Raw genomic sequence first — 12,088 nt, 5'->3', positions numbered from 1 at the left:
TAGTTCAATATCCAACTTTTGACCTTGATTACAATGTCATTCTTAAAAGATAGGGTAATGATACATTGAGAAAGGACAATAATGTTAAAAAGGATTTTATGTCGAGGAAAGAGAGATCTGAGTTCCTTGGATCTAGCTAACTACGCGTGAGATAGGGACTGGAAAATGTATCAATAGCTAGAGGAGAGCTCTTGAGGAAGACATTGTGTAGTGTGAGTCTAGCTTCCTTTTGATTTCTTTTTCTTCTTTTTCTATTTCTACTCTTCTATGTTCTTGTATTGAGTTTGATGCATTCCTTTGTTGTGCAGGTGATTTATGAAGCCCTTAGCCCTTTTTTTATTTATTCATTTCTTTAATTCCTTTAATATACTGGATACATAGAAAAACTTCTTAAACTTATTGTTTAATAATATATATTCATCGTATACTATTATCTTTATTCTTTTCTGGAGATCATAACTTCATATCATCAATCATTATGCTAAGACTAAATAAATTAAGCTATTAAATCCTGTTATATTTAAATATATCTAATCAAATTTATTATTTGATATAATTAATTAGATATAAATTATTTGATTTAATGAATTAAAAAATTAATTAAAAAATATTTTTGGAAAACTTCATCATTAATGTTAGAATATATTCGGATTAATTAATTTTTTTCTAGAATCTATATATAGTCTTATATATTGTATTATTCTTCAACTCACTCAATAATAGACAATTCTTTCTTTATATTACTCTCTAGTTTTTAACATGTTATCAATAGCATAGATTTTTTTTTATGAAAAATTGTTCATACTTTTTCATGTTTTCTTCTTCTAGCAACCTCTTTGTATAATAAATAATAAATAAAAAAAGTGCTTTTACTACCTACAAATACAAAGAAATTTTAGAATTTTTTAATGCTATTCCCACTCGAATCAAGACGTAACTTTACTTGTTCAAATAACAATTAAGGTGAAGCAAAGTTAGGAACAACGAATCCCTTTACGATAAATAGATCCATTTTGCAAGTTCATTATTACGGGTAGTTCCTACAAAGGATCGGACTATCTCTTTTTCAATGTTTTCTTTTGTCAGTGACCACACCATTCTCTTCAGCTCGTCGTCTTGAGTCCAACGAGCCTAACCACGTCGCTGAAAATGCCCTAACGCCACCGCAAGCTCCCTACCTGCCATCACCTTTTCTTCATTTTAGATGCATCCAGAACTATTGATCTGTGTCCGAGATCAACGCTCCAGAACTGTCCACGTGCCAAAGACCCATAGCTTCAGTCGACCCGTGTTTCAACCTGCGCGTCGCTTCAACACGACCCGTCGCCAGATTTGCGCTCCAGCTCACCACTGTGTCAGCCTTGACGTGTTTTTTCCTCCAACCCAGCGTCACCACATGTCTTTTACTAACGTCGCAGACAATGGGATCCTCCCTAAGATTTTTTGTGAGCTTTTTTCGATTATGTTCTCCGTTTTTTTTATTCTACCCCGATTTTGCAGTTTCTTCTCTCTTTTGTCTTTGTCTCTGTTAATATGAAAAAATCGGATGTCCTTCAGCCTACATGCAGGAAGGGTAAATTTTGCCAAAATTGTCATCGTTCTGGTCATCTATCCCCAGACTGTCCCTCTATTGAATGTCGAAATTGCAAGTAGAAAGGACAAATTGGTTTCAATTGTCCAATACTATTTTGATGAGTCTTATTTTTAGAGGCAAAAATTCATCCATTTAAAACAAGTAAACAAACCAACTGAACAGATTTAGCTCATTTTGATGACTCTAGCTAAAATCCAAGTTATTTGTTAATGGAATTTATTTAAAAATGAAAAATATATTTTTTATCTATAAAGTTTACAAAAAAAATTTAGAATATTCTTAAATTTTATTTTATTTCAATTTTTTTCTAAAAAATTTCGATTTGTATTAAAAATGTATTTCTAATAGCTAATTTTTTAAGAAATTTAAGACCAGTTTAGCAACAACATCACAAAGACAATATTCAAAACAACTAGATCAAATACAAATTTTTATCATTAACTCCTAGTTAGCAAGCATTATGGTTGAATTATTGGTTCTATATTTTTTGAAAATTTAACTATTAAGAATAGATTTAATATAAATAAAAAATTTATGGCAAAATCAAAATAAAATAAACTTTAAAAATATTTTTAAATTTTTTGATAAATTTAATTGAAAAAATATATGTTACTCTATTTAAATAGTTAACTCTATGTGTTTAAATAGTAATAAAATCTTTAAAGTTAAGTAATTTAAAAACTTGAAATAGAAAATAAAGGAGAAGAGGTGAAAAAGATTGAATGAAAGAAGAATTGGGCACACTTTAAAAATAAATAAACTATAAAAGAAAATGAAAAGAAAAAAAAAGCTAAGCCCATTATATGTTGTGTTATTATTGTTGCAAATATAAACGATATATCAAGAGTAACGTATAATTTATTATAATAATAATTTTAATTGAACTGCAATTAAATTGACTAAACTATTAAATTAGTGAACCAATAAAGAGTGGTTGACTAATTTGATTATCAGAACCTTATAATATAGACTAAAACTTGTTTATTGAGTCTAAACTTGGCCCAAATGTTCAAATTCCATTAATTAAATTTATTTGGTCATTAAAACTCGATTGCGACAAGCTATAATTCGGATATTAGGTTAAAACATTAGGATTTTTATGAATTACAAATTACTAACATATAACTCAGTCGTTATATCTATAATTCGGTTGTTATACCTTAAATTCGACTATTACAATCTGGTCCATTCCGTATTATTTGGTAACTACCATCTATTACTCAAAGACTAAGTCTTGATCCATTATCTATAATTCGGCTAATGAAATATATACCTCGGCCTAAATTTATCCATTAATCTATTAGCTATAACTCAGCCGAATTTACTTCGATTCGTTAGCTATAGCTCGACCTAATTATACTTATAAATCAGAATCCAAGTGAGATAATAAAAGTGACTTATAATTAGAAGTCATTTTTAACACAAACAATTTTCTAGTGCAAGCCGAATCATATTTTTTACCAGTTTTCGTACCGATGTTTAGAACCAAGTGTCATCTATTCGGTCTTAAAGCAAGAGCTGCCAAAGTGCCAAGTGAATCAAAATGGGTTCGGTTTTTGTTTTGCTATTTAAACAAATGAGATGCTATTCGGAAAATTAAATCCTAAGTAGTATTTTAGACTTTGGTTCTAAAATCCATGACCAAAAACCAAATTGAGCCGTATTTCGAATACTCCTTTTGGTTTTGTTCTACGGTTTCGGTTATGTTTGTATAAACCGAATGGTATGTTAACATATTGGGTATAGAATTTGATTCATACATAACCAAAAACCAAATTTGAACCGATCATCTATCCCAGTATTTATTTTGGATGGCCTTTTCGGTGTTGTTCTTCGGTTTAGGTTATTTTGGATTAAAACCGAATGGTATTTTAGCATAAAAGGGGTCGGGAACCAAAAATCAAATTGAACCGATCAGCTCCTTTCTATTTTTTTGGGTCGGGAACCGATGAACTCTCTTTTGGATAGTCCTCTCAGTTTTGTTATTTGGTCTCGGTTATTTGGATGGATTTCGGTTTAACCTAGAACTGCAACAGGATAATATAATTCTCGATAAATGAATAGGTAGCAACGCATTCAAACACGACGGGTTGAATAACTTTGGGTTTGCAATATCGATTAAAAGAAATTTTCAGAAGTGATTAAAGATTCCTTGTTCACTACACCAAGTGCAGCCTTCGCCAAAAGATACAACCGAATAAAATAATCGATTCATACACAACTCCAAATGTCATCCATTCGGTTTAAGAGCTACCGACTGAATCAAAACTGGTTCGATTCTCGGTTATTTCTTTGTAAACGAGTGAGATGCTACTCAGAAAACTACAACCAAAATGGCATTTTAGACTTTGGATGTAAAATCCATAACCGAAACCAAATTGAACCGATCAGCTCTTTATTTTGGATACTCTTTTAGGTTTTGTTCTTTGGTATCGGTTATGTTGGATTAAAACCGAATGGTATTTTAGCATAACTGGATATACACTCCGATTCTAAAATACATTGCCAAAAACCAGATGAACCAATCAGCTCTTTATTTTGGATATTCTTTTCGGTTTTGTTCTTTGGTTTCGGTTATGTTGCATATGGTATTTTAGCATATGGGTATAGACTTCGGTTCTAAAATCCATAACCAGAAACCCGACTGAACCGATCATCTCTTTATTTTGAATAGACATTTCGGTTTTGTTCTTCGGTTTCGGTTATTTTGGATTGAAACCGATAGTATTTTAGCATTGACTTCGGTTCTAAAATCCATAAGCACAAGTCAAATTGAACCGATCAGCTCCCTATTATGGATAGTCCATTCGGTTTTGTTCTTCGGTTTCGGTTGTTTTGGATAGGTTTCCGTTCAAGATTATGGTTTTGAAAACGGTGGAACAGGATGAAAACCGAGAACACCTAGGATAATGGAGTTTCATGGGTCACCTAATCTAAAGACATATATTCCAAATCTTCATATATGCCCAAAAATTCAGATATCCACGCATCCAAAAAAATTATTCTAAACTTCTAGCTAAGTCAGGTAAGCGTAAAACATATCATTAAATCATTAAAAACAAATGTTTCAGCTCCAAGAATGAGAAAACAAAACCTAGTTTATCCTAATTTCCTATTATATTGACAAAGATAACCTAACCAATGAAGATCAACCGAAAAAAAAAAACAGACTGGAATGTGATAAATGATAATTGTGATCACAAATGAATGACATTGATCATAAATGACAAGGTGGCTTAATATAGCAGGCACTAATGGGCACCAAACAAAACACAGAACATTGAACATGGAAAAGATGCTAGCCTAAACTGAACTATATCATGCAAGTAATGAAATATACTTAAACGGAATCATATAGATTAAAACGACAGATACTTAACCGCGTTCAAACCGAAAATCAAGGGTTATTATAGCCCCAAAAAAACAAGCAATCATTCATCACTAAAAATAAAAATAAAAACTATAACATTTATAACTGAAAATTAAACTCAGAAATCGAGATTCAAACCCTAAGCAGCGGCCTTCTGGTACACATAGGTCAAGCCACACTTGCCACAGTAATGGCGATCAAAGTGGTTAGCCATGAATGTTCCAGCGCCACACTCAGCGTTAGGGCACTCCTTCCTGAGCCTCTGAACCTTACCGCTATCGTCGATCTTGTAGAACTGGAGAATCGCGAGCTTCACCTTCTTATGCTTGTGCTTGATCTTCTTCGGCTTGGTGTACGTCTTCTTCTTCCTTTTCTTGGCGCCGCCGCGGAGGCGTAGGACGAGATGGAGCGTGGATTCTTTCTGGATGTTGTAATCGGCGAGTGTGCGGCCGTCCTCAAGCTGCTTTCCGGCGAAGATGAGGCGCTGCTGGTCCGGCGGGATTCCTTCTTTGTCTTGGATCTTGGCCTTCACGTTGTCGATGGTGTCGGAAGATTCCACCTCAAGGGTGATGGTCTTCCCCGTTAGGGTTTTCACGAAAATCTGCATTTTGCTTCTGCAGAAGAAGAAGATTAGGTTAAGGTTTGGGTTTCCTCCTGGTTCTTCTGAGGTTGTGGCTGTGGATATCGAAGGTAGAAGGGGATTTAGGGTTTTGAATGATGTGCCTTATGGGCCCAAACATAATTTGATGGGTTTTTTGTTTGGGCTAGGATATTCGTTACAGTTCTCAGAGCATTAAGAAAAACCAAAAGCCAGTCCAAAATAAAAATAAAAAAACGAAAAACCAAAAGAAAATTCCTTATTTGTTGATTTTAAAGTTTAAATGAAAGTTCTCAATGGATCCGTTTTAATTATTAGTTTATTAGTTTATTGATTTAATTAATTTAGTTGTAATTCAATAAAAAATTTATTTTATAATAAAATAATAAATAAAATAAAAAATATAAATACAAATAATTAAATTATATTCTTATTGTATGTTATGATAAGTTTTGACAATAAATTTTATATTATTATTGTATTATAATTATAATAATTTAAGTAAAATTTATTTGCAGAATTTAATTTTTAAATTTGATTTAAATTTATTAAGAATTTTAAAATTTTAGTCATTTTAAAGTTAATTTTTTTAAAAACACAATATATCTTATAGCATATATTTATTTTAAATTATATTATAATTAATCTACATTAGTGTTTAAATACATGTTTAAATACATGTGTAACTTATCACAAGAATAAAAATTAATTATTTTTTGTATGAAAAATTTAAATTAAATAGATGTTGTAGAAATAAAATGTTAATAAAAAGATAAAAAATTAATGGGCCAAAATAAATTCCAAACCATGTGTACACATAAAAAACTATTAAAAAGAAATTTTTTTAGTATTGTGTGGGTGAATATATAATATGAGTGTGATGTAATACATAAAATTAGAGAGTGTTCAATTATCTCACTAAAAAAAATACTAAAAACAATCCTAATATTATAAAAGTGCAACCATGTGTATATAGAAACTCAAATGAAATTGTTTGAGAGAAGAAGAAAGAAGAATAGAGAACAAAAGACCATAAAGTTAAAACCTGTATAGAGAGGAAGAACTCTTCTTTACCAGAAAAAAATTAATCAACTATTAACTTTGAGTGCACTCAATATTTTGAGGAAGTGAATTACAAATCTCAACTAACTCACCAAGATAGGAGGTAAGGCTACTACTTATACTAAACAAGCTCAACAGAATTTTAACAAGAATTTGTTATTCTCAACGGTAAACCCTAACTCTCTTTATATTGCAGACTCTGTTTTTTTCACTGCTTAGCAAGACTGATCCTCAATACCCTCTCCCCTCAAGCTCAAGGTGTGCCTTGGCACAACTCTGAGCTTGTTCTTGAGCCGTTCGAAACTAGCAGCAGATAATGGCTTTGTCAGAATGTCAGCGACTTGTTCTATTCCAGGTATGTGAACCACTTGGAGAGCCTTATTATTCACCTTCTCTCTAACAACTTGAATGTCAAGTTGAAAGTGCTTAGTTTTGTCATGTAGTACAGAATTTGCTGTGAGCATAACGGTGCTCATGTTGTCACAAAAAATCATTGGAACAGTTACCAAAGGAATCTTCAACTCATCAAGTAGATTTTTAACCCAAGTTACTTCTGCTTCACACGATGCTAGGCTTCGAAATTCTGCCTCAGTAGATGACCTGCTTATAGTTGGTTGCTTCCTACAAGACCAATTAACCAGATTAGTTTCCAAGTAAATGCAATAACCTGAAACAGACCTCCTGTCTTCTAAATCTGCTGCCCAATCTGAATCAGAAAAACCATACAACCTGTAATCCCTGCACTTATGTAGAAGTAAACCATGGTCTTTTGTCCCTTGTAGGTACCTGAGTATCCTCTTCACAGCCTTCCAGTGAGCCAAAAGAGGACTGTGCATAAACTGAGAGACCTTTTGAATAGCAAAGCTTAGGTCCGGTCAAGTTATAGTAACATATTGTAGAGTTCCTACAACTGACCTGAAGAGTTTGGGATCCTCAAAACGTTTTGATCCTGTAGACAATAATTGTAAGGATGAGATCATAGGAGTTGGCATAGGAGAAGCCTCACTTATCCCTAGTTTAGATAAGAGATCTTTAATGTACTTGGTTTGTGAAAGGTGCAGCTGTCCAGCTTTACTTCGCTGAACCTCAATACCAAGGAAATATGATAATTCACCAAGGTCTTTTAAAGTAAAGATTTTGTTTAAGTTCTGAATCATAGCATTTATTTCAACGAAATCATTACCCATTATTATAATATCATCAACATAACAAAGAATAAACATAACATAATGAGAACCATGCTTAATGAACAACGATGTATCTGATTTTGTGCTATAAAAACCAAACAGATTTAGAGTTTTGCTAAGCTTTAAGAACCATTCACGAGGGGCTTGTTTCAAACCATACAAGGACTTGTTTAACTTGCATACAATGTTGTCTGAATCATGAGAAAACCCAACTGGTTGATGCATGTAAATAGTTTCTTTTAGATCACCATTAAGAAAAGCATTATTAAAATCAAATTGTCTAATAATCCAATCTTTTGATAAAGCAATACTCAACACTAATCTGATTGTAATTGGTCTAATAACAGGGCTGAAAACTTGTTCAAAATCAAAGCCTTCAGATTGGTGGAAGCCTTGTGCCACCAATCTAGCTTTGTACTTTTGAATGGAACCATCAGGGAGTCTTTTGATGGTGTAGATCCATTTGCAGCTGATGATCTTAGCATTAACAGGTTTGGGGACAAGAGTCCAGGTTTGATTTTTAATCAACGCATTATATTCTTCTTGCATAGCATTCTTCCAATGTGAAATGGCTAATGCAGCAGAGGGATTCTTAGGTGGCTGTTCTACAGAGGCATCAGAAGGTGTCTTAGTGATATAGGCTTTTGGTTTAGAATTTCCAGTTTTAGACCTTGTAAGCATGGGATGATGATTATCAGTTAAGGGTGGGGAGGTATTAGCATGAGGGGATTTATGAAGTTGATTTGGATTGCCATTAGGATCAATGGGGGGGAGGCTTATCTGTGGTCCTGAGACAGAAGTGGTATTTAGTATATTAGATTGAAGATTACTAGAATTAGCAAGATCAGTATTAGAGACAACACTAGGAAAAGAATTGTTGGACAAAGAATTATTGGTGTGAGGTTGATTACTGCTGCTAACATGTATTGTATTGGATTTGTTAAGGTTAAAATCAGTAGAGAGAGAAGTAGAATTGGTATCACGAGTATAATAGTGACTGGAAATAGTGGAGGGTATAACAGAACCTATACTAGGTATAGAAGTATCCGATGTAGTATAAGAATAGAATGAAGGTGTAAAAAATAAGTCTTTGTAAGGGAAGGATATTTCATCAAATTGAACGTGTCTTGTGATGTAAATCTTGCCACAAGGAGAAAGGCACTTATAGCCTTTTGAATTTGGAGCATATCCAATGAAAATACATCTATGAGATCGAAAATCAAGTTTTATTTTGCTATAAGGTCTAAGAAGAGGGTAGCAAGTACTACCAAAGACTCTAAATTGATCATAGTCAGGTGTGGATTTGAATAGTGTTTCATATGGAGATTTTTTATCCAAAATCAGGGTGGGAATGCGATTAATAATATGAGTGGCTGTTAACATAGCTTCATCCCAATATGTTAATGGCATAAAGGCTGTAGATAACATAGCAATGCTCATCTCAATGAGATGCCTATGTTTTTTTTCAGCCCTGCCATTTTGTTCAGGGGTGTATGGACAACTAAATCTTTGAATAATACCCTGTTTAGCCAGGAATTGAGTGAATTGGTTAGAGGTATACTCACCTCCATTATCAGACTGAAGAACCTTGATTTTATGTCCTGTGAGATTCTCTATTTGTTGCTTAAAGAGTTTAAAAGCCTGAAACACTTGAGATTTAGTGACAAGAAGAAACAAATATGTATATCTAGAGAAAGCATCAATAAATGTTACATAGTATCTAAAACCCAAATGAGAAATCACGGGTGCTGGACCCCAAACATCAGAATAAACAACTTGTAGAGGCGTAGTATAAACAGTAAGGGATGAAGTAAATGGCAATTTATGCATCTTGGCATTCATGCAATTCTCACACACTTTTGAATTCAACTTTTCTTTATTATGAACCAAGTCAGGATTACAATTTGAAAGAGCAGAAATTACAGTTTTTATGGCCGTGTGGCCCATTCTTTTATGCCACAAGTCTAAAGAAATCCTAGAAGCAGTAAAGACACATGATTTTTGTAAAATAGAAGATGTGTTAGGGGCAGCAACATTATAGAATTTGTAGATTCCTCCTTTTCTATACCCTTGTAACAGCACATTATCAGTCCACTGGCATTTAACAAAACACACATGAGCATGAAATTGAAAATACACGTTATTATCTTCAGCAAATTTAGAAACGCTAATCAGATTTTTAGTGATTTCAGGTGAGTATATTAATGTCTGCAATTGAAAAAATCTATTTGATTCATAAGCATATAGATAAGAACTTCCAACTTTAGATATATGCAAACCTGCACCATTACCAATTTGTATTTTCTCAGGACCAGTGTAATCTGAAGAGGAAATGAAGTTTGATGAGTCTTGTGTAACGTGATGAGAAGCCCCTGTATCTGGATACCAAGAAGGATCTGCAATAGTTCCTGGGGCTGCTATGTATGCTGTAGGATTATGGAATGATGGGGGAGGTGGTGGTGGTGGTGTGGTAGTTGAATTCTGATTAGTTGTAGAAGAATTAATATTTGTAGCATTTGAAAATTGTCCAAGATGATTTTCTTGGAAGGTTTGTGATGGTGGAGGAATATTCTGATCAAAACGATTGAAACAATGCCAAGCAATGTGGCCAAAGTGTCCACAAATTTGGCATTGTGGCCTTGGTGAGGAATAAAAGGATCGGCCACCCCTTTGTGACCTACCACCACGACCTCTTCGACCTCCAAAACCTCTGCCAGTATTAAGGATTGATGGAAAAGAGGATTGGGTGAAGTTAGCTTGTACCATAGGGTTTGTAGATCTGCGAAACTTGTCCAGCATATCATCATAAGACATGATGATGGTTTCAACTTCACATGACTGTATAATTCTGGTTTTGTATTGACTGTAGTGAGAATCATTTGATATTCTTCACTCAATCCTTCAAGAAGAGCTTTTTTGTGTTCTTCTGTGGTTAAAGGAAATCCTAGTGCAGCTAATGAATCAGCAATATTTTTTATTTTGAAAACATAATCAGTGGGACTTTGACCTTGTTTCTTGATGGCCTTGAGTTGAGCCTCTAGCTGCTTCACTCGAAATCTTGTTGATTCAGCAAAGTACTCCGCAATCATTGTCCAAATTTGATGACTAAGTGTGCAGCCAACCATTTTGTTCTTGAACACAGGATCAATAGAAGCAAGCAACCATGATTGAAGGTTATAATCTTCTTGGAGCCACTGTTGATAGGTAACAGATTCAAGAAAATTTCGCTGATCTTCAGTGGAAGCATATTGAGGTGGAACACGATCTGAAAATAGGTGATCCTCTAATTTTTTACCTCTAATAGCTGCTAATGCCTGCTGTTCCCAGGTCTTGTGATTCTTTTCTCCAAGCTTGTCACTAATGGGGTTGAAAGGTCTCGAATTTAGTAGATGTGATGGGAAAGAGAAATTATTTGCAAGAACATTGTTGTTAGGGTTTGAATGTGCAGAATTGGAGGAATTTGAATTCCCAGAATTAGAGTTGACAGATGCATGTCATGATTGAAAAATCCAGAAGCTCTTGATACATATAGAAACTCAAATGAGATTGTTTGAGAGAAGAAGAAAGAAGAACAGAGAACAAAAGACCATAAAGTTGAAATATGTACAGAGAGGAAGAACTCTTCTTCACCAGAAAAAAACTAATCAATTATTAACTTTGAGTGCACTCAATATTTTGAGGAAGTGAATTACAAATCTCAACTAACTCACTAAGATAGGAGGTAAGGCTACTACTTATACTAAACAGGCTCAACAGAATTTTAACAAGAATTTGTTATTCTCAACGGTAAACCCTAACTCTCTTTATATTGCAGACTGTTTTTTTTTTCACTGCTTAGCAAGACTGATCCTCAATAGTGTACATAAGAAACATGATTTTTTACTTAAATAAAATAAACCAATACCAAAATTATTGGATTCCCCTCAATCAAATTTTAAAACATGAATATCGTCTTTTTTGCTGTTATATAAATCATTCCACGAGCATAAAGATTATATAATATATTAACTATGCCACCCAAAAAGGATTTATACATAGATGGCCTAGGAGAATAAGGAGTAAATTGTTGCGGAGCACACAAGGTTATAAGTAACGCATAAATCGTCCCATCCTATAAAAATTCACGTGATTTTGAACTAAAACACAAAGACTTGGCATGATTAACTTGTTAAAACAAATCCTCTCAAGTTTGGCACGATTTATGTATAATAGAGTACTTTTATTTATAATATTTTAATTTAAATTATATCTATTTAAATTTAAATTTAAAAAATAAA

General features: G+C 33.3%; 1 protein-coding gene across 1 annotated transcript; it reads right to left on the bottom strand.

The window, feature by feature from the left end:
• Positions 1–4,937: 4,937 nt before the first annotated feature.
• LOC107488794 (ubiquitin-40S ribosomal protein S27a) lies at positions 4,938–5,663 on the bottom strand. Its single transcript, XM_016109568.3, has one exon. The coding sequence runs from the start codon at positions 5,569–5,571 to the stop codon at positions 5,104–5,106; it is 468 nt and encodes a 155-aa protein (XP_015965054.1). The 5' UTR covers positions 5,572–5,663; the 3' UTR covers positions 4,938–5,103.
• Positions 5,664–12,088: the final 6,425 nt, after the last annotated feature.

The sequence above is a fragment of the Arachis duranensis genome, chromosome 5, assembly GCF_000817695.3.
Source record: "Arachis duranensis cultivar V14167 chromosome 5, aradu.V14167.gnm2.J7QH, whole genome shotgun sequence".
NCBI classification, from domain to species: domain Eukaryota; kingdom Viridiplantae; phylum Streptophyta; class Magnoliopsida; order Fabales; family Fabaceae; genus Arachis; species Arachis duranensis.
Note: the sequence above shows the minus strand (reverse complement) of the source record. Positions and strands in the feature narration are given on the sequence as shown.